Source organism: Phoenix dactylifera, chromosome 10 (genome assembly GCF_009389715.1).
Source record: "Phoenix dactylifera cultivar Barhee BC4 chromosome 10, palm_55x_up_171113_PBpolish2nd_filt_p, whole genome shotgun sequence".
Classification (NCBI taxonomy): Eukaryota; Viridiplantae; Streptophyta; class Magnoliopsida; order Arecales; family Arecaceae; genus Phoenix; species Phoenix dactylifera.
The window spans coordinates 2,633,210-2,655,458 of record NC_052401.1 but is presented as its reverse complement, the minus strand read 5'-3'; the positions used below and the strand labels follow the sequence as shown (position 1 = coordinate 2,655,458).

Here is a 22,249-nt window from a genome sequence, read left to right as displayed (position 1 = left end):
ATCAACAAATCTATTGGGCTTCATCATGGCCGGGCTAGTCTTAGGCAAGGAAATATAATGGGCTCTAATCTCTATGCAGGTCGTCACAATTTAAAACAGGGCCCAGGAAGTAATTGCGAAAGGAAATTATTATGCACAAGCTAAAATATACCCTACATACAGCTTCATTTTGACACGCATCCCACAATTAGTATTAATAATTGTTAAAATATTTACAGAAGAAGAGAAATACAAAAGAAAAAAAAGAGAAAATAGTGATTTTATTTCTCTGTTGCATAATATTCAGTATATCTCGGGGCTACATATACTTGTGTACATACTTCATACAAGAAAAATAATATAGGCTGATAAAGGATCACACTAATAATAAAAAATAATATAGTTGTACCTAAAAAAGAAAAAATGATATAGATTGATAACGCTAATAAAGAAATTTATTATGGGCGATGAAGATTGTTATGTCTTCCTAAAAGCTAAATTTTTTTTTTAATTTCTCTCTCTCTCTCTCTCTCTCTCTATCTCTCTCTCTCTCTCACCCACCCACCCACCCACCGTGAATGTAGTACGTGTAGAAACATGAGCCTACGTAAAAGCACTTCTGTTTAATAGTCTTCTTCATATGCACATCCCTGCAGCCACCACCCACCAGGCAGTTCATTGAAACCTTTGTACTTCTATTGAAAGTCTTTTTGTTCGTCTTCGTAAGCAATGGAGCAGCCACCCTCTCATTACAACATAAATTCCAATCTGACGGTAAAGAATCTCCTTATTTCATAAATCATTAACAGTTCTTCAGTTGAATAAAATATTGTCTAGGACTAGAAAATCTCCTCTCCAGCTACCTTACGAACTGGAACTCCCAAAACATTTTGACCTCTGCCAAATCTCGAGAATCTCCATCTTGCAAGAAATTTTTGAACAGCTGCGAACTATCTCACACAAATACACATAGTAGTTGCACCATATTTATGTGACAAATAAAGGTTGTATTGGCTTTTACTTGTGAACACATGTAGAAAGCGGTGATGATAAAAACGAAAATCTTTTATAATGATAAAATGTATTAAGATACAAGAAGAATAAGAAGAAAGTTACTAAAGAGGTTGTCTTTATATCATGTTTTGACCATCCAATTTGTTAGATCTTAAAAATTTTACCATCCTAGCCGTTGAAATGACCACTAATCCCAAAAGCTTAAGCTGATAGGATGAGGTAGATTTACTTATATATTTTATATTTTTTTATGTTTCTCCTCACATGTGGGCCAGACTTTCTTTTAATAGGTGAGCCCAACATGTAAAATTTTTTTATAATGGGATTAAAGAGTGCAGAGACTGGGTTCGAACTCAAGACCTCTGCTCTGATACCATGTTGAAATCCCCACTAATCCCAAAAACTTAAGGGCTCATTTGGTTCGCGGAAAGCATTTTCCCTTCTAGAAATTTGATTCCTAGAAAACAAATTCCTATGAAGAGGATACATAGGAAAGTACTTTTGGTATGTTTGGTTGACCATGGGAAAGTGACAAATTTCCAAAGTGCTTATGTTTGGTTGGCCATCCACTTTTCTGGGAAAGTTATGTATAACTCCTATTATGCCCTTAATAAAAATTAGGTCTTTAATGCCTCTTTAATGCTGAAGAGCCTTTTTGGAAAAAAGTAAAAATGAAGTGATTTCCGTCTTTTCTTATGGAAAAGACTTTTCTATGAAATGTGGGAATCATATTCCCATGAGAATACAACTTTTCTGTCTCTCTCCTTTAAAAACTTCAACCAAACAAGAGGCATCTCATTACTTTCCCGTTGACCACACTTTCCCCTCTTCTTTTCCCGTGAACCAAACGAGCCCTAAGTTAATAAGATGGGATAATTTATTTATATATTTTATATTTTTTTATACTAGCAAGCTTGGAGAATTCAGGCTTTGAAAGCAACAACCTTCCAATATTTTTCCAAGATAAATATCACAAGAAGGGCATCTATCTGCGTGGAAATCAAGGCCTAAGATTCAGGACTTTATTCTTGCACCAAACATGCACTTCATGTGCTGCAAGGCACCAAAACACTAGAAGATACAGCGAAAGCAAAGGTTCTTGTAGCTCATTATGTGCGCGTGTTGCCACCCAAACTAGACGAGAAACAAATGAGATGAAAGGCCTCGCGACAAGTCCTCCCTAGCTTGCTTGTGAACCACGCTCTCCTCCCGCAAGTCCAGCGGTCATTAGACGATACGGCTGGGATCGAATCCTTTCTTTCATTTAATCTACTATTCATAACGTATGACTACCTTTTGTGCATGGGGTCATGATTTATTTTTTCTTGTATGTACAAAAAAAAAGTAGCCATTTGATGATGAAGAATCTACTCTATTGAGCGCTTCCAATAGGATTCACAAGATCATAGACCAAGAAAGGCCCATTTTACAGCTTTCACATAATTTTTTTTTTTTTTTAAGCTTACCCGAATTTTATAGGAAGAAAAAAAATGACTTCACCGGATCTTTTATTTCTATCCTATAGGAATGAATTGAAATAAGTCCAAACGATGTGTTTTGGACGAGGCTTTATATTCGGTAATATTAGATATAATCCATGCACATTGTTTAGAAGATATATGTTGGATGGGGTTGGATTCGATTTTAGAATTTTTAGCCTGATTCTATAGAAATATCCAAATAAGCCTTAGATTTATAAAATATATATATAAATTTTTAATTATTGCACAAGATTAAACAATATGCACTCTATAGAATATAATTTTTTTTGGAAGCAGCTAGTCTTCCAAGTGCTTAAACTCTGACCGAGAAGATTTTCCTTTCACCATGGATTCCACTCCGATCAAAAGCTACAATGGATAAACATTTAGCACCAATCAACAAAGTCAAACAATTACAGAGCCAACAAGTTCTAGTTTCCCCAATAATTTTGATGAACTTAACTGTTTTTAAAGGTGAACCCTAGAGTAGAAATATTTAAATCCCACATACTTCAATTTACTGATTGGACCAGGAGATCCATGGGGGCGTTTTGGTCCAAAAGCTCCAGTTGGGTCAGGCATGCATGATTGACCAAAGCCAGGCGTGGCTAAACTTAACTCAAGTCCAACCACAGAGCAAGTAGTACAAGATGCCAACCTTGACACACACAAAGTACGTACGTATCTTGGATCTGATTTGGAAACTAAAAGATGGCAGTGGAATTTGGTGTTGGATCTAAACTTTTGTGCTTTATTTATAACATAAATTTGACAGGCAGAATAATACTATTCCCAGGAATAAAAATTTGGATAACTCTGGCGGAAGTACATCAACCCCAGTGAAATAATGCAGCCAACGAATAGTGGGAAGGGATAGACCCACAAGCACATGCTCATTGGTCCCACGCCGCTTCAGAGGGAGCAAAGCAGCCGCATTCCCCGCAGGATCCCAGCCTTGACCGGGGCCAAGAAGGCCAGGGACGCAGCCACAGGCCTCAGCCCCCAAACAAACAGTCTATTCCTTTCCCTTTCCTAAACCGATAAGGACTTGGTTTGCTTGCCCCCATGGGACAACTCTCTGCCTTCCTCCTGCTGGAGTTAATCCTGAACGAAATCCAGTGGGGACATTAATTTCTATGTGGAGGAATTCCTGTCAAAATAAAGAGGAACACATGCAAGTAGGTAATATGGACATGTAGTAGGGATTTCACTGTGTCTATGAATGCCAAAGTCTTTTAATGTAGCCATGCATTTGGGCCACCTTACCTTCTTTTTTTTTTTGTTAGTCTAGCACTCTTGGTATATGTATGTATTCAGCTGCCTCATTGGATTTGCACTATATGACCATGGTCAAAAGGCAATTTATGAGGATGAGGAAAGGTGGCAAACTAATCATGTACCCCAAAGATACCTCAAAAGTTTGGTGTCTAAACACATTGAGAGGTGAAAGATCATATGCTTGATGAAGTGGGGCTCGTCTCAGTGGCCGTGCCCCTCTGCTTGATAACTAGAGATTCTGGTTTTAAATATTGAATGATGCATTTTGAAGTGTTGGAATTTAGATGATTATAGTACAAATGGATCTCTCTTTTTTTATCTCTTTTTTTTTAAAAAAAAAAGTTGTCTGTCATTCTATTCGTGCTCGAGGATAAAACTCTATTTACTACATGGAATTGCTACCTCGAATCATCATAGAATTTTTCACCTATGGCAATCTTTTAGTGAACATAAAGTCAACTTTTGCGCATCTTGGTTACCGATAAAACAATAAATTGGGAGAACGAATTGAGAAAGATGAGAATATCACAAATTTAAAAGGTAATGGTAATGGAAAAACTAGGTCATGGGCAATTAACATCATGGCAGTTATACTATAACTTAAATTGGGCCGTAAGGATTTGGATCTTGGTGAGAGAGAGAAAGTGAAGCTTGGGTTCAAAAGATCATGCACATGACCATGCAAAGAACCCCATATGATTGCGTTCAGTGACCAATTGGACTGGTCAAACATCAAATGGAATCACCTTTTTTCCTAACATAGTTTAAATGGCCTTTTCATTTAAAAAAAAGGGGCTGGCTTGGCTGGGAATTGGCCCGAGTCCATTAAAGCTGGATACGTATCTTGGGGAGAGAGAAAGTGGCCTCCAAGAGGAACGAGAGGCCACACACACGTTCAGAAGTTCTAAGAAATCTGGCTGCCAGTTGGGTTGCAGAAATGAAACCCAAATAGTGCTGAAGATGAAATGAATCATTTGAAATATGTATAGCATAAGGATTATTAATCAAAGTAGGCCTCTCCTTATGATTTTTAGGAGTGGTGGTTCATTTCTTTCGGACCAAAACAGGAGGTTTGGAGTGGGAGAAACTGAGAACAATGTGACAACGACTTATACCTTATCACCAACATAACTGGTGGGGAAGTTCTAATCCAACCTACCCTGCCAAAATATATGCTTGTCCTCTATGAAGACAAGCTGGCTTGTTCCTTTAGGTATGACTTGAATAAAAAGAGTCTTGTGCCCAAAAGCAATTGCCTCAAAGCTCAATCTAGGTGTTTAGGAGAGAGAACAAAAGAAAAAGAAAAAGCTCAAGCTAGGAAGTGACACAAAGACCAGCTAATTCAGCTATAAATTTATGGCTCATTTAGCTTCCAACTAAACAAAGGTATGGGTCCCTTGTAGAGCTGGATCACCTGACTGGCTAACAACCCTCAGAACTGGATGAAACAATTGCAATCAGCACTCGGACCAAAATATCAAGACCTATTAGTTGTGTTAATTGATCACGTTCAACAAGGTGGGGCTGACTTACCTAGAGCCAAATCAAAAATAGTCCTGACATGTACCCCAGTTTGCATCAGTAGCCAGTAGATCAACAATGCCTTCATTAAGATTGGACAAGGATATCAAGGGAAGGTTTATCCTATGTTTCATGGTCCACAATTACCTAATGCAAAAGCAGCAGCAGTTGAAGAAGAGGAAGAGAAAAAGACTCTAGCTAAGCTTGCATGCACAAAGCTATATGAGCAGAAGAAGGGCTGATGCCCAGGGTCAAATACTGTAAACATTCTTGGATAGAGGACCCTTTTTCTAGTTACTGCACTGAGAAACCCATGGTCACGCCTTGAAACAAGGAGCTGACTGCTGTTTTCTGGAGAGAAAGGAAGACCATCACTCTTTGCGGATGCCTACGATTGCTCACATGCAAATCCAGCAACAGAAAACATAGGATTCTTCACCAGCACAGAGAGGTCAGAGTCCTGACATTATTACTCTTGTCCCTTTCCTTGTCCCCGTAGACCATAGATCGCATCCTTCTATAGCCATTCCCTTTGGGAGCTAGTATTTATTTTGATACAACCAAAGAACAAAAGGAGCACCGATATAAAAATGAAGTGTTCGATGGCTTGTCAACTTCACTGAGTTCCTCCAATCTCATGAGCTGGAATTGGCAAATCTATGGAGAGACTGATGGAAGATGGTTCCCATGAGGTAGCAGACATTATGATGGAGCAAGTCACGAAAAGCTATTACATTTCTAAAGACAGCTGGGTGATAGATACTACTGTTGATACAGAGAAAGAACGAAGAAACCAAGGACAAACAAGGAGATTTTTTTTTGCCAGAAAAGATTAGGCAAAAAAGCCTAATCAACCAGCAAGAAGGATCCAGAAATAAGAAAGGAAGTAGATGGATGCTTCCATGGCCAAGGTTCCGAGCAAAGCAATCATATAGCAAGAGTAAATCAAGAGAGATGTACACAGATAATTTAAAGTAAATAACTCAAATGGACACCAAGTCAGCCAAAAAAATTAACACCACCCCAAATACACTTACATTAAACAAAATAAACTCAAAACTGGAAAGAAGACGCAAAAACACTGGCAGAATAACTATCTTCTCAAATAACACCATTTCAAGTCTGCATCTATCCACTGAAAAAGGCCGTTGTTCAGAAATCACTTCCTAATTCTTATATCCCTTCCTCAGGCAGCTCCTCAAATGGATTCAGTATAGCACTTGATCTTGTATCTGTAGAGGAGCTTCTTCTTCTTCTTCCTCAGGCAGCTCCTCAAATGGATTCAGTATAGCATTTGATCTTGTATCTGTAGAGGAGCTTCTTCTTTTTAGAGTGTTATTCACTGTGAGAACTACCTCGCCTGCTTCTCCGATCTTGAAGCTGTTCTTCTCCATGGGTTCATCAGTGGCAACCAATTTCCTGGCCTTCTGCACAATTATGGTGTATCATCCTCTGAAGTCGGCACAAACTCCGCGCCGAGGTACATCCCATCCCAAGACTCGGAGCTCCCAACAAGAAGGCATTTCTGCAAGGAATAGCATTTCAGTCCAAAGATTACATTTTCTGAAACCAACTTGCTGAAGCATGACATATTAGTTAGCAGTGTGGAAAGGGAATCATTGATGAACTTGTGAAAGAACAAGCTCCCCACCTCAGTAACTGTATCTCTACGACTTGCTTCTCGAGGGCTAATGGTGATTCGTGACCGCATCGGCAGCGGTGAAATCCGTGTCTTTCTCCGTGCTCAGACCTCCATACTGCAGTGGAACTTGCTCGGGATGTATCTGTATGAATTAAACAAGAGCATACGAAAAGAAAAAATACTCAAATGAATTGCCTGAAATGACTTGAAAAACATAGAAGAAGCTTGAGATCTCCACTGACTTGAAAAGGTCTCAGCAGTTTTGGATGCCCGCAAAAACAAACTTGCTCTTGCTCCTCTGAGTGAAGAATGGGCTGATCATCCATTGAAACCAAATACCACCATGAACATTGATATATCTAACAAACAAACCCCATGTTATTACTCCTTCACAATCACATAATAAAGATCCAACCTTCTGTAACCAAAATTTTTTAAGAACACGGACCAAAGAAATTCCATTGATTCAAGTTGGAAAGAAAAGCTCCGGTTTATTGAATTGTTATTCACCAATAGCAGAAAAAATCAGATTGGATTCAAACATGATATTGGCTGGTTTTAATCAAAATTCCGACTTGATTTAATCCAATGCAAAACAGAGCAATAGGACAAATAAAAATCAAAACTTTTTTTTTTTCTACTTGAAGCACAACTCAAAAGATATCTCAAGGAAATTCATAAAACCCACAAGATATATTGAATGGGACAGAGAATTATTGATTCAAAGATACCTGCTTGGCAGCAAACTCGGGGTAATTATCTTGGAGCAGGGTGAGGGCTTGGCGAAGCTCGCGCTTTCATCGGACCAATTGAGTTCTTGAGATCAGTAACCTGAACCATGGTGGAGACTCCACCAGGGTTAAAGTCGAGCAGCTGGCGGATGCCTTTCTCGAGGTACTGGATCCTCCACCGGAGGAACCTCTGCCTCTTCTCCTCATCGGCGAAGGCCATGGCGTATAGCTCCTTGTTCTGGAACTCCCCGTAGACGTTGTAGCACACCGGGTGTCCCTCTTTGTCGGTGCCGTGCATGAACACCACCTTCTCCATCTCCGGGATGCCGAGGGCCTCCTCGAGGAGGGCCTCGATCCCGAACTCCTTCCTCCAAATAACAGCGTTCTTCAGCATTGCCATCGCTTCTTTCACCTTGAAATCCCGGGCTTGGAGGAATTTGAGGAGGATGGTGTCGCTCCTCTCGTCGCCGAGGAGCGGGATCCCCAGATGAGCACCTCCTCCGGCGGCGGCGCCGCCTCGGATGCCGGAGGAGCAGGGGCCTTCTCCTCCTCCGGCGCCGCTGGAGGCGCCTCCTCGGAGGGTGGCGGGGCGGTGAAAGGGACGACGGTCTCTTCAATGGCTTCTACTGTCTTGGCGCCGTCGTCCTCCACCACGACGGCCTTCTCCTCCGCTGCTGGCGGCGGAGGAACGTCGGCCGGTTGGGCTGGTTCCTCCGCAGCCGGCGCCAGAACAGGGGGTTCTTCCGGCTTGGGCTCCTCCTCAGACTTCGCGGGCGATCCACCGCCGGCGGGGATGGCGACGGAGGGGAAAACTCGCGGTTGGCGAGGGCCGCTTGGACGAGCTGCTTGAGCTCGTCGAGGGCCTTCTTCTCGGGGCCATCAAGGGCGGCCACGCGGTTGCTCTCCTCCTCGAAGGAGACGGATTGGACGACGGCGTTGGAGGCCGGCGCCGCCTCCTCTCCGGCAAGCTTCTTCTCGTCCTCAGCCGCCGGCTCAGCGGGCAAAGCAGGCTTCTTGGGTCTTCCTCTGCCTCGGGGTCGGGCGCAGGCGCCGGTTCCTTCACCACCTCCTTCTCCTCCGCCGCCGCCGCCTCGGCGACGACGACCTCCTGGGCCACATCGGATGCCTTGATCCGGGCCGCCTCGGCCATTGCTTGGGGTTAGAGAAAAGCGAAGAGAGAGAAAGAAAGAAGAGAGCGGGTTATAGCCTAGGTTTAGGGGCGAGCCTGGGAGATTTATATAGAGGTGAGAGAGGGAAGAGAGAGAGAGAAAGCGAAACCAGGCTGTCAGGGTCCGTTGCAATTGGCCAGCTTTGGACCGCTCGGGCGGGACCCGTTGGTGGAGAAACCCACCGTTTTCGCTCTTTTCTTTTAAATTTCAAACCAAATTTAATCAACAATAAGAACTAGGAGCAATATTTTATGATGAGGCTTTTAGACAAAAATGAACTCTCATCAACCATACATGTCTATAAAAGATAAATAACATGGCTAACTGGATGACTCATTTGCGGCCCACCACTCTAAAGGCTTTATCTGGGGGACTAGCATCAGCACCTCTTGTTTTTTTTTCTTCCATTTGTTAACGATTAAGCTGCACAAGGTACAAGGTTACTAACAAAGTTTCGGTGTAGTGATAGAAGAACAATCTCCTTTACCGGTAGCTCATGTCTTATACACCTACACTTGCATTAAGATTTGAGAGCATCAATTTTTTTTCACTTAGAACATAACTTATAGTTGTACATAATTATATAAAACTTTGTCTAATGGAGCGTTTGTATATTCACGTCTGTCCAAGATCAAACCGTGTCTGTCTTTAGCTAACAGCATGGGAAGGATGAGTGTTTCCTCCAAAAGAGAGTATCTTTTGACTTGTGCATAAAATTTCTAATAAATTTTAACAGTAAAATAGTAACTAGCTTAGCTCTGTAATATCGACAAATTATTAATAAAAACAGCAAACGTCAATGGTTTTTCTAATGAAAAGGTACCGGCCCATGGTTTTACTCGCACAAGTTTCTATGCATGAGATAATCTACTCTCAAACTCTATCTATTCTTGTTCTGAACTTAAGAATACATGGAATATAATCTCATAAGAAACATTAGTTTTACCAGTCACATGTATTAGCTCGAACTCGTACAAAAATATCCCCCTTGAAGATTTGGCAATTTGATGCTTTTGTCATATGACCCAACAAAAAGGGTGAGGGACAAGTAGTTTCCTGCTTCATAGTTTCACAATACAAGAAGGTCTAGAATTGAATCGATCCCTTCGATTCAGTGTATCTATTCTTTTTTAAAATAAATTTAGTTTGGTAGTGGTTTGGAAAAGATTTGAACCAAAAATCTGATCCAATTTCGATTGAATTTCAGAAAACTGATTTAAATCGAATTGATCTGATCTGACCCATATATATTTATATATTTCAGTTTGTAAATTTCATTATATATATATAATGAAATTTTTATATTAGATTAACTTAATCGATATAGTTCAATTTATTAACATTAATATGATAAATTGAATAGAATAGAACTGAATTTTGCGATCCATCTCAAGCAATTTTTATAGATGGACCGTTAAATTTGATTCTGATTTTAAAAACAATTTAAATTGATTGACTTGAGATTTATCTCCAAACTAATCTAACCTGCGCACTGAGATTAGAGGACGGAATGGAACAAGGAAGATATGTCACAGTCTTTACACCGCATGCGGGATAGCTGTTTCCCTTAATCCCTTGTGACGGTCCAACTTTATTTAGCCGTTATGCTAATTACAGCGTTTTCTTCTTTCTTTCATGCCACTTTTCTTGCTACTTTTGCAGGCATGGCCAGCCTTCGGCGGTACCTCGTGGGCCTGTGCATCTCACGCCCCTGATCCATGCGATCCTACTAAAACTATCAAATATCTTGATAGAGGTTAGTTTTTTTTTTTTTTTTTTATACAATGCGAGTACGAATACATCTAATAAAATTAAAAAACACGAGCTTGCGAAGTACCAATGACAACTCCTCCTCTCCTGACCACAGGGTGTATCCTAATGGTAAGCTACGTGCGTCCACCTAGTTGGCCGCCCCTTTGGCCTTCGAAAAACATGCTTGACTGGAAGGCCACTCCAACCCTCGTCATCATCTCTATATCCTGAATCATGGGGTGGTCCATGTGCTTCCCTGAATCCACTTAAGATAGAGGTTAGTTTAAAAAGGAGAAAATGCTTGTTTCTTTCTTTCTCTTTTTTTTTTTTAGAAATAGGTACCTAAGTATCTCATATTTGTAATTGGAGGATGCGGTTTTCAATTTGCAAAAATAAAGTCATATTCTTTTTTTCCCAATAGTTTTAACATTGCTTGTATGACAAATTTTACCATATTATTATAATTAAAGCTTGTACCAAAATTGTTTCTAGTATTAAATTCTGTATCAGTTATAATACCAGTATGTGGTATGGCATGAGATAAAAAGGTATATCGCATATTGATATAGTACCAAAATATATTGATACGGTATAGCTTTTGTCTCGTCCTTCTATCAGAAGATTTATATCAGTCATGGGATTTGTGACATTTTTTTGAAAAAAATTAGTATCCGCCACCATTTGTAAAGGCGGAAGTAAGGTCAGACGATGTCATGTTTTAATGGTTTAAACGTCCTCTTCGTCGTTAACACCGTCGGATCCAAGAAGGGCGTGAAAGAAATGCCGGCGTAGTAACGTCCAAGAAACGACTCACAAGGCGTTTTTATCGCTTCGTGGAATCCTGGCGTGACGGACGTTGAAGTTGGGAACCCCTGTGACGGCGACGGACGGTGCTTTACGACCGTTAGGGGCAGTCCCCTTTTTTTAGGTAAAAGTATGGCCAGAATCGCTTGTATAGGGCTCATGGGGCTCGTTCGCTTCTTTGTAGTCTGAGTTCTTTGTTTATACCATGCCTTCCAACATGATGACTCTCCTGCTCTCAGATTTCATCAAAGTAAAATTTCGAGCTCGTTTGGTTCGTGGAAAGTATTTTTCCTCTTGAGAATTAGATTCTTACGCAAGAGGATACCTATAAAAGTACTTTTGGCATGTTTGATTGACAATGGAAAAATGATAAATTTTCAAAGTGCTTATGTTTGGTTGACCATCACTTTTCTGGAAAAGTTATGTATAATTTCTATTTATGCCCTTAATAAAAATTAGGTCTTTAATGCCTCTTTAATGCTTCTTTAATGCTGAAGAGTCTTTTTTGGAAAAAAATAAAAAAGGAGTGATTCTCATCTCATGGAAAGTAATTTTCCCATATTTCTTATGAGAAAGACTTTTCCATGAAATATGGGGAATCATATTCCATGGAAATACAACTTTCTCATCTCTCTCCTTTGAAAACTCTAACCAAATAAGAGGCATCTCATTTACCTTTCCTGTTGACCACACTTCCTCCCATTCTTTTCCTGCGAACCAAACGAGCTCTTCCAGGAAAATTCCTTAAGGGGTGCTTGTTTCATTCACATGATTTTTTTAATCCTGCTAGAGCTGGCATGGCAAGTAAGCCATCGACCCAATCTCATGAGCAACAAATCCCCTCCTACAATCAAAAAAAAATCCCCTCCTGCTATATGATTTGGAAATCTTATAACATGCATGTAACGAGAGCTGCATAACAATACTAAAATTCTACCATAGTGTTGTACATTCAGATGAGAAATGTTGATAGACAATATAATACTACAAATGGTCATTGACATGCCTCATATCCGACCACTACTGACATCATAATGAACCAACAAATTATAGCTCGCCATGTAGTCTCCACTAAAGGCGCTATAAAGTTATTTAAAACTTCTCTAACATACGATGGTTATAGCTTACCTACGTGCAGTTAAGCCCTGCAATGTGTATGTGGTTATGTTCTCCTTACTCGGTAATGGATGCCGATCCTCATTCTATATAAACAACGGTCCAGTCTTGCTCTCTCTCTCTCTCAAATCTTTGATATTTTTTTCAAAATTTTTGTTTGACTTAGGTATAGAGGGTATCATGTTGGACAAACACTGGCAACACTATAGTGTGGACTTTCTTTCTTGATTTCAGATTGGACAATTAGCATCTTCTTCCATGCACAACCACCGCCGGCCACTCTCATTATCTCATCTCATCTGACCTCGGATTTTGGCAATAACAACCATGTGCATGTATTACAATTCATTATAACATAGGAAAGTTATTAGAATGCCCCTGCTTTGACTTTGACAAAATTATTTGCTCGGAGCAAGAAAATATATATTGCATCACAAGAAAAGATTTGTCAATTGTTATTTATTTATGAGGAGTATCAGCTAGTTAATTAGAGTTAGTGAAATCTCTTCTATTGATATAAAAGACCTTGTTTCCATATCACCCTCACACGAAGTTTCAACCAGCTTTATACGCATTTCAGTTCTCTAAAAAAAAAAAATACATCTGAGAATCAATTAGGCATTGCCTGAATCATACCATTCTTAACAAGCCAAAGCCTGACTGTGTTTCGAAGGAATTGTCATGCCTTGCCTATGGGCAACATCTCCTTGATTTCATGCAGCATGTAGGACATGTTTGATATTATATAAATGATTCCTTTTCCAAAAATTAAGCAAAGATTATATGAATGATGTATTGCTGTAAAGATCAAGCACAATGATTAATATGTGGGCTTTAATTAGGGTGGATGGTGATGGTGGTGGTGATGAAATGGGCACAAAGGGAATCCCAGCTGTTGCAATGTTGGATTTATTGGAATCCAACACTAAAGCTTGTAACTCTACACACATCCCTCTCTGCATCCTGATCAAATATTATCAATACTCGTACATGAGATGGCATCTCCAAATATAAGAAGGGCGAGATGTGGCCTCCATCAATTCCCTCATTGGGCCATTCCAACTTTTTTTTTATCTTGTCTGCAAACTTGTCTATTCATGCCACCAACCTGATAGAATTTTAGCTGTTGGAGATTCTGCTCTTCATCAGCTGTAGTTGAAGTCTTGTCAACAGTTTTTTTTTTTTTTTTCTCTTAAGTTTGTAGAGCTGTCAGGAGGCACAAATGATCAATAGTGCATAGGGTCTTCCCCAATAATTAGAGATGGCATAGTGTGATGATCTTTTGTCATGATATGCTTTGTATTTTGAGGATACATTGATAAAAAGGCCTCTTCTCGGGTCCTTGTTTCGGAACCCTAGGCCCATTCATACCCAAGGGGATTTCCAACCCAAATTTTTGTAGGGCTGGAGAATTATGTCCTTGTCTTAGTAGTTTTCGAAGCCCGTGAGATTGAGGGTTTTCTTAATTGGGGTTTTTATTTGCTTTTTCTTTCTCTTACTATTAGCGAAACTTTCTCTAATAATCTCTCCATAGGCCACACCACATAAACCTCTATATCCTCCATTGTACACGTGGATACTGGTACTAATGATTAGAGTTTCTACTTGCAAAAAAAAACTATGCTTTACACACCACACGGGATTGGTATCAATGCTAAAGGTTTTTATATAAAGTCTCAACTTATATAGAGTTTTTTGTTCGATATGTGGATACCATTATTAATGTCAGGAGTTTTGTTTAGCCATCATTAAAATTTATTTCTCAATAGAAACAAAAATTTAACCATTGAAACCTTCTATTTATTATATATATATATATATATTTTATTATTATATTGTATTTCGGCAATAGTCAGAAAAGAAAAAAACCGTACTCCAGGCATGGATTATATGTTAGTGAATTGCTAAAACTCAAGTGAATGACAGATAATTCCAAAATTATAGTTTGAAATTGATTCAATCTAAAAGAAAACAAAAGTGAATATAATGGTAATTCTATATGAAGAACTGTTCCAATAATTCCTTGATATGTTATAATCTCTTTACTTTTCTCTTAACTCCTTTAAACTATTTTCAAGTATTATCATCCATCAAGATGTATCTGTACTATTTTATCATTAACTTATATTTTCCCCCCCTCTTCTTAGATTCATGATTCATCAAGGAAGGATTGGGAAGAGTGAACCCAAACTCAAATCAAGCGAACCTATATGGTTGGACTAGGAGAAGTTGTTGCAACTTGGTTTGGAAATCTTGGGAACTTGCTTTGGGCCAAATGAAACTTTCAAGTGGATAATGGAGGCCATGCCTATAAACGTCACGGCCCATTTAATTGTTTCCATGAATTAGCCCATCTCAAAAACTAAGCAGCGTGCGTGCCCGGATGCCTAATCCGAGTACTAGATCTCGTAACGCCGCCGCCGCGCTGCGATAGCTCCCTTTCCGGTCGGAGCGCCGCCATAGGCCCGCAAGGAAGAAAAAGGCATCGCCGGCATGGAAGACATCGAAGACGTGGTGGCCGCCGGAGCTCCACCGGGGCTCCGCCTCCCGCTCACTGCAGTCGGCATGAAGCCCAAAAAGAAGCCCAGGGTTCGCCTCGTCGGCGACCCCCTCTCCAACCCTCAGATCCCGGGCACGCAGGTCTCTTCCCCCACCACCTCCTCTCTCTGTCTGGCCGCCCCTTTTTGTTGATGCATCTCTTTGATCTTTATGCAGACTATATATATGAAGACCTTCGGATGCTCTCATAACCAGGCAAGCCATTCCTAATCTACCCATAAAGATTCCTTTTTTTTTTCCTTTTATGTTTTTTTATATTAGATATTGGGTTGGATAACTGTGAAACTGAATAATTTAGGAGGTAAAATGTGGATTTGGTTCTATGCTGATTGATTGTTTTTGAAGTTTTTGGGTAATTTCCGATCATAGTTATCAGTGGTAGAAGTAATTCTTTGTATATGTTTGGGCAACAAGAACAGAGAATGAATGGATTGAGATAACTTAGATAGTGGTCTTATGTTGAATGGCGAAAATAGGCACACAATGCATGAAATTGGAAGTGTGAATTCTTAAACGGCCAGTTGGACTCTTTATCACATTCATACTTTGCATGACCTTTTACCTACTTGCTGAAAATTTAAGTTATTGAAGAAGGATTCATGGGCATTGGTGCGAGTCATGTTACGCCCTGTAGACAATTAATATCTGACAGTCTGGAAGAAGCCATGCATCTTTTTGGTCGCCGAGAGCAGACAAATTTAAATGGTATTTTGATGAATTTACTTCCTGACAGTGTGCATAAGTCTTTGGAGTGAATCCTCAATTTCATATCTATCTGTCCTTAACCTTCCTTGCTTTCCTGTTTTTGAACTGTAATAGTTTGATTTCACAACAGATCTGATATATTGCTCGATGCATTCTGCTTCTTATCCTTCGTGTATGCTTTCCTTCTCTTCCCTAAGACAAATCTGATTTTCATGTTCAACTTACTTCTTTTTCCTACCCATTCTGTCTTTTCTGTTCATTCCCCATATTTACCTTTCACTCATGCAAATCTGATTGGGGGCAATAAAAAAAGTTTTAATCTGTCGTGCATGAGATTCAATCATCATGATTGTTTTCTTTGGATCTTATGACTGGGCATTGGAAGGACTTCAATGATCTATTTTCATTAAAAAAACCTCAAGCTGAATATAAACAACATAACTTGCGCAATAAATATAAAATAAAATTTGATTTGAGATTTACAATGCTTATCTTCTTGCGTATTTGCTCCACAGAGTGACAGTGAATACATGGCTGGTCAGCTCTCAGCATTTGGATATGCAACGACTGATGATCCTGAGGAGGCAGACTTATGGCTAATAAATACGTACTGCTCCCTTCTTGTTTTTACATTTCATTACACTTTTTTCTTTTTTTAATCCATTTTTCTTTCGCTAGCAAGTGCTTTACTTTCTACTATTCTTCCAGATAGTTCACAGGATTTTACTTCTCTATATGCAAATTTGAATGGTTTTTCCATATCATGTATCAGCATTTGCTGTTCAAGTATTAGGTTGTCATATATTTCCTAAACTTGGTGATGCCTAAGTGGAAAACTCTTCAAAGTTTTACTGCCCTAGTAGGCAAATTCGGCTTGAAATTTTAGGTTGACACCTGATCCATGTTGCATCTGCCACTTATATGCTTGCAATCCCCATCATGGACTATAATATACAACTGCATGGTTTTCTTCTTTTTTTCTTTTCTTTTTATCCTTCTGCTTTCCCTGTGGGATTGGATATGCACCCATAGATGCATGGTTTAATTTACAATTCTATATGTTTCCAATGCTCCAATTATATTCTGGCACAGATGCACAGTGAAGTCTCCTAGTCAATCTGCCATGACAACTCTCATATCAAAATGTAAAAGTGCAAAGAAGCCACTTGTGGTGGCAGGATGTGTACCTCAGGGAAGTAGAGATCTGAAGGAGCTTGAAGGGGTCAGTGTAATCGGGGTGCAGCAAATAGGTCGTGTTGTTGAAGTAGTAGAGGAGACACTGAAAGGGCATGAAGTCCGCCTATTAAGTCGGAAAACATTGCCTGCATTAGACCTTCCTAAGGTGCACATTACAAATTATGCCTCCAAAATTTTAATTCAAAACCATTTTGCGGAAATAAACTTGGCTTTGCCAATTTTGCTGCAATGCGGTTTCACCCTTTCGTGTCCTAAGATTTTCTTGGGCATTTTTGTTTTCCTATAATTCCATCTTCTACCATCTGGTTTTCTGTTTTAACTTTGTGTTTGAACAGGTGAGGAAGAACAGATTTATTGAGATACTTCCAATTAATGTTGGTTGTCTAGGTGCTTGCACTTATTGCAAGACAAAGCATGCCCGTGGTCATCTAGGGAGCTATACAGTGAATAGCCTTGTAAGTTTGTTGCCTTTGTTGCCCTGATCCATGATTATCCATTTGAAATCTGGAATACCTTTTTTCTGAGTAAATCTTGAATATCATTTCATACCTATCATTGGTGCAGGTAGAGCGCGTAAAGATGGTTGTATCTGAAGGAGTTAAAGAGATATGGTTGAGCAGTGAAGATACCGGTGCCTATGGTAAGCTGATCACATGCTTTTCTATTGACTATGTGTTTCTGCCTAGGTACCAAGGATCTTAATCCAATCTGTTTCAGCTAAAAAATGTGATAAAAAAGTCAAAAAAATAAAATAATTAAAATTAAACAAGTCGAGAAAATAAATCAAAGAGCGTTTTTGAGCTTATCACATAGTCAGGGACTTGGGCATATAGTTTCATTGTTTTCATGCTTGAATGATAAAGGAATTATATTATCTTAAAAAGTAAATTATTTGCATGTTGTTGTGTGATGACAATTTAATAAAAGTCAATTCACATTGTCATGAATTTGGTGCCTGCAAAAGCCAAAACTTTTAGTTCCAGTTCTGCAGGTTCAGCTAAAACTTCAAAGTATGCTGTCAAATATATCTCCGGCTACTATGTGAAACATGATGTATCATGTATGCCATATCTCTTATTTGTGGAATGCTAGCGATAAGAACATGTGCTTGAAATCAGTATTGTATCACATTTCTTTAGTGGCCTGTAGCAGCTATCTAGATTGTAACCCAAAGGAAGGCTTCTATCATCTAAAGAATAAGGTTCGTGTTTTTGAATATTTATTCAACTTATAGATAGCAACTTTTTGGCCAATCAAAGTTGATTTTGAAAAAAAAAAGGGCAAAGTTTTATTCTCCAAGTACTCTTTGGTTTTAATTGTCCTTGATAAGTTCTCTCTCTCTCTGCCTTGTAACCATGCTTATGCATTTGTGAATTAAAATATTGATAATAACAATTCACCTTCTTCCGTATGTTGTTGTTGTTATAAGAATAAGAAGAACTTGATTATGACTGAAACTTTCAAAAAAAATTTGCAGGGCGGGATATTGGAACAAATCTTCCAGTTTTACTGAATTCCATTGTTGCGGAACTTCCTCCTGATGGAAGCACCATGCTTCGCATTGGCATGACTAATCCTCCTTTTATACTGGAGCATTTGAAAGAGATAGCGAACATATTGTGCCACCCATGTGTGTACTCATTTCTGCATGTACCTGTGCAGTCTGGAAGCGACTCTGTCCTGGCTGTAAGTTTTGATATATAAATTTTTCATAATACATGAATGTAAACAAGTACTCCTTGTTTCCTGCATTTTAATTGCTGTGCAGTAATGAAAGTCTACCAAGTTATTGAGGAGTCTGATTTTAGTCACATATAGACCTGACAAGTGTGTGCTGGCATTATGTCAGGCAATGAATCGTGAGTACACAGTGAGCGAGTTTAGAATGGTGGTGGACACTCTAATCGAACTTGTACCTGGGATGCAAATTGCAACTGATATTATATGTGGATTCCCTGGTAAATGAGCAAAATATACTTTATGTATGCTCCTGCTGCTTCTAATGAATTTTTAGACTGCATTAAGTTTTCACGATTGGTTGCATGTATTTTTCTCTGCTTCACTGGAAAATACATTGTTATTTTGAACTTGAATTTTTTCTCTTAAACATTAAGATGTGCCTTAAAATCATTCAAATGAATGTTTGTGAGATTATCTGCTCTGAGCAAAATCTAGATGGTCTTGTATAGTTAAGAACATATGAAGATGATGAAAGAATGGTACAGAAAGGCTCATCCCCTCCATTTGTCTAGGTGAAAATGATGAAGATTTCGCGCAAACTGTTGGTCTGATAAAGGAGTACCAATTCCCTCAAGTTCATATTTCTCAGTTTTATCCTAGACCAGGTATGTTTTCTTGTTTTTATTAATGCTTCAAATAGCAGTTCTTTCATTGATCAGTGTTGTAGCATTATTTGTCTATATCAGCATATACTATTTGATCATTGATCAGTGTTGTAGCATTATTTGATCATTGATCAGTGTTTAATAGGAGAGAAGCATCATTATCACTTACCAGTGTTTACTATTCCAACTTTAGCAGCTGAAACACTTTCTTGAGCGTGCAACACCTAAACTTGTATTGCTACATGCACCCGAGCAAATTTCCTTGTAAATGGAAAATCTTCTATTCCTCCAATATTCTAGCAAGATCAACCTCAATTCAATTACAACGAAACTTTTTGCTGCTTTTCATTTCCAACTCCATGTATCATTATCTATTAAAATTTATTTTTTCTGGCATACTAACTCATAAAATTAGGCACCGGATAAATGGATGTGTTACAGCATATTACTAAACACAAGTATGCCACTCGTGCACTTCCATTCCCAAAATGAATTGCTTATCCACTCTCATCCCCACACTGTGAAGTTGAAGATCCTTACTATCAGGTGTTTCTTTGTCATGCCAACCTGTTTTCTCTAATTACGGTCACTCCCAAGTTAGGCTTCCTCGTTTCATGCAACAAATGAAGACTTCTTTCTTTTTTTTTGTTGATGAAAGTGGGAGGTGTTAACTAGCCGGATTTTATTGGAAAAGGAAGAAGATATTTACAGAGCAACAAATGAAGACTATGCAATCTAGAAATGGTGCGATGTTATTATCTGGCAACAGTGTTTGTGGTTATGCTCATGAGGTTGTTGTAACAGAGGCCTAGCTTAAGAGAGCCCTCAACTAAACTAATTAATGTGCTATTGTTTACTTTCAATTTTAAACCCAAATGGCACTTGGTAGCCACTCGCTGGCATGTAAACCTGCTAAACTGCTGTTGGCTGCATATGGATCTTGTTTATGTGTTCACAAGCATTACAAAACTGTCTAATCTTGCTGTTCAAGGCACTCCTGCTGCAAGGATGAAGAAAGTTCCAAGCACTGTGGTGAAGAAGCGTAGTCGTGAATTGACTAATGTATTTGAATCTTTTTCCCCCTACAAAGGAATGGAAGGTCGAGTTGAGAGGATTTGGATTACTGAAATTGCTACTGATGGAATTCATTTGGTAAGGAAGTTTTCTCGTTCCTTCTTTCCAATGTATGCTAGATTGTGTTTCTATTCCTTTATTTTTGAGTTTATTCAATGTAAAGTTAGGCAAACCAAAAATCAAGACCCAGAGCACCTCCTCATTAACAGAAAAGGCGACTTTTGAGGGTCTAAAAATCATCATACCTTGAAGTGTAGTTTTCGTCATTTGAGACCTTTGATGCAGTTTTAACTTGTCTTTTACCTGGATTATCTCCTCTTACTGCAGGTTGGCCATACTAAGGGATATATCCAAGTGCTTGTAATTGCTTCAGAGAGTATGCTAGGTACCTCAACAGATGTAAAGATTACATCTGTAGGAAGGTGGTCCATTTTTGGTGAAGTGATCGAGACTCCTTCAGCTCAAGTAAAAGAAAATACATACCAAGGGAACATTACCTTGGAAGCTTTTCCTTGTCCCAGTTCAAGTGACAAGGATCCAGAACCCTGCCAATGTGCAGTGCAGAATTTGGGGCAGAAGATCAGCGGTTGTGGTCACGATGAAGCTCCTGTTGCCATTGTTATAAATAGCTCGACTACAAGAAACCATATAGGGAGAAATTTTATAAGCTCACTTCAGTCTATGCTGCTGAGGAAGAGAAGGCAACAAGGATCGATGAGGATGAATGATGTGGATGCAAATAAATTCCTGGAAAACCAGGAGACAAGAAGAATGAGCGGTAAACTGGCTACCATGGATTGGATTTTGCTGAGTGGGATGATTGTCAGCTTTCTAACAACCATAGCTCTGCTTATTTTGCTTTCATCTAGGATGTTGTCATCCTGATATAGGAACTGTAATTGTGCTATTGTATTCTTCCACTGATGCAATAATTTATAATGGATTATTGCAACTTTTGCAACTTTTTTCTAGTTGTTTCCAGGACCCCGTTCTTGATGTGATGGTTTTGGGTTTGGTAGTCCTGTACTAAACTGGTCTCCAAAACTGCTTAAGTTTTGCTTGTTAAACTGAGCCACATCAAAGCTTTCTTTACGCACAGCAAGATCGAAGTCCTCTCGCCCCAACCTCTTGGGAAATTAAATTATGGAAAGCGCAAGATACAGAGGTAATGGCAGAAGAAAAAGAGAGATGTTCTGGTGCCGAAGAAGGTAGTGCAAGCGTAATTCAGAAAGCTCACAAAAATCACTCTATCCTCAAAGTGCAAGATTCGTGCAGGCAAATGTTTTGGCCAGTTACTGGTCTGTATGCATCCTTCCAACCTTTCTGCAACAAAGATCCAACAAGATTTTGAAGATCGAAGTCCTCTCGCCCAAACCTCTTGGGAAATTAAATTATGGAAAGCGGAAGATACAGAGGTAATAGCAGAAGAAAAAGAGAGAAGTTCTGGTGCAGAAGGAAGAAGGTAGCAAGCGCAATTCAGAAAGCCCACAAAAATCACTCCATCCTCAAATTACAAAATTCGTGCAGGCAAAGGTTTTTGCCAGTAACTGGCCTGCGTGCATCCTTCCAACCTTTCGGCAACAAAGATCCAACAAGATTTTGCATCTCTACGGTTCGATTCCAACCAACAGCTGCTAGTTCAGCTGGTTGCTACCTTCAATGGATAAGATGTATTAAAAGAACTACAGACTGACAAATCATATAAGAATGCAGTAAGCCAATACTGAGCTGTTTCACATTAAAACTCCAAAACAAAACCTTCAAATTCATGCTTCATGATGATCAGTACACAAGCATGTCAAGACGGCAGATTTTTTTTGCCACAATAGTTAAATATGGGCAGACAAATACTAGGTATTCCCTGAAGAGCCAAGGTACATCT

The 22,249-nt window shown here is 39.2% G+C and overlaps 1 protein-coding gene and 1 pseudogene across 1 annotated transcript; one reads left to right on the top strand and one right to left on the bottom strand.

Annotated features, from left to right (window-relative positions):
* Positions 1-7,395: 7,395 nt before the first annotated feature.
* LOC103719971 lies at positions 7,396-8,796 on the bottom strand (annotated as a pseudogene).
* A 6,050-nt stretch (positions 8,797-14,846) lies between these two features.
* LOC103719959 (threonylcarbamoyladenosine tRNA methylthiotransferase-like) lies at positions 14,847-21,347 on the top strand. Its single transcript, XM_008809448.4, has 11 exons — positions 14,847-15,127; positions 15,203-15,241; positions 16,267-16,358; positions 16,844-17,093; positions 17,284-17,403; positions 17,513-17,588; positions 18,426-18,634; positions 18,798-18,906; positions 19,201-19,293; positions 20,285-20,445; positions 20,695-21,347. The coding sequence occupies exons 1-11, from the start codon at positions 14,981-14,983 to the stop codon at positions 21,250-21,252; spliced, it is 1,854 nt and encodes a 617-aa protein (XP_008807670.1). The 5' UTR covers positions 14,847-14,980; the 3' UTR covers positions 21,253-21,347.
* Positions 21,348-22,249: the final 902 nt, after the last annotated feature.

Excerpts from the sequence above, each read along its gene's own strand:
- LOC103719959 (XM_008809448.4), top strand. The coding sequence starts at position 14,981 with ATGGAAGACATCGAAGACGTGGTGGCCGCCGGAGCTCCACCGGGGCTC. Across the intron at positions 17,404-17,512 it reads GCTATACAGTGAATAGCCTT|GTAGAGCGCGTAAAGATGGT; the intron begins GTAAGTTTGTTG and ends TCATTGGTGCAG. Across the intron at positions 18,907-19,200 it reads TATTATATGTGGATTCCCTG|GTGAAAATGATGAAGATTTC; the intron begins GTAAATGAGCAA and ends CCATTTGTCTAG.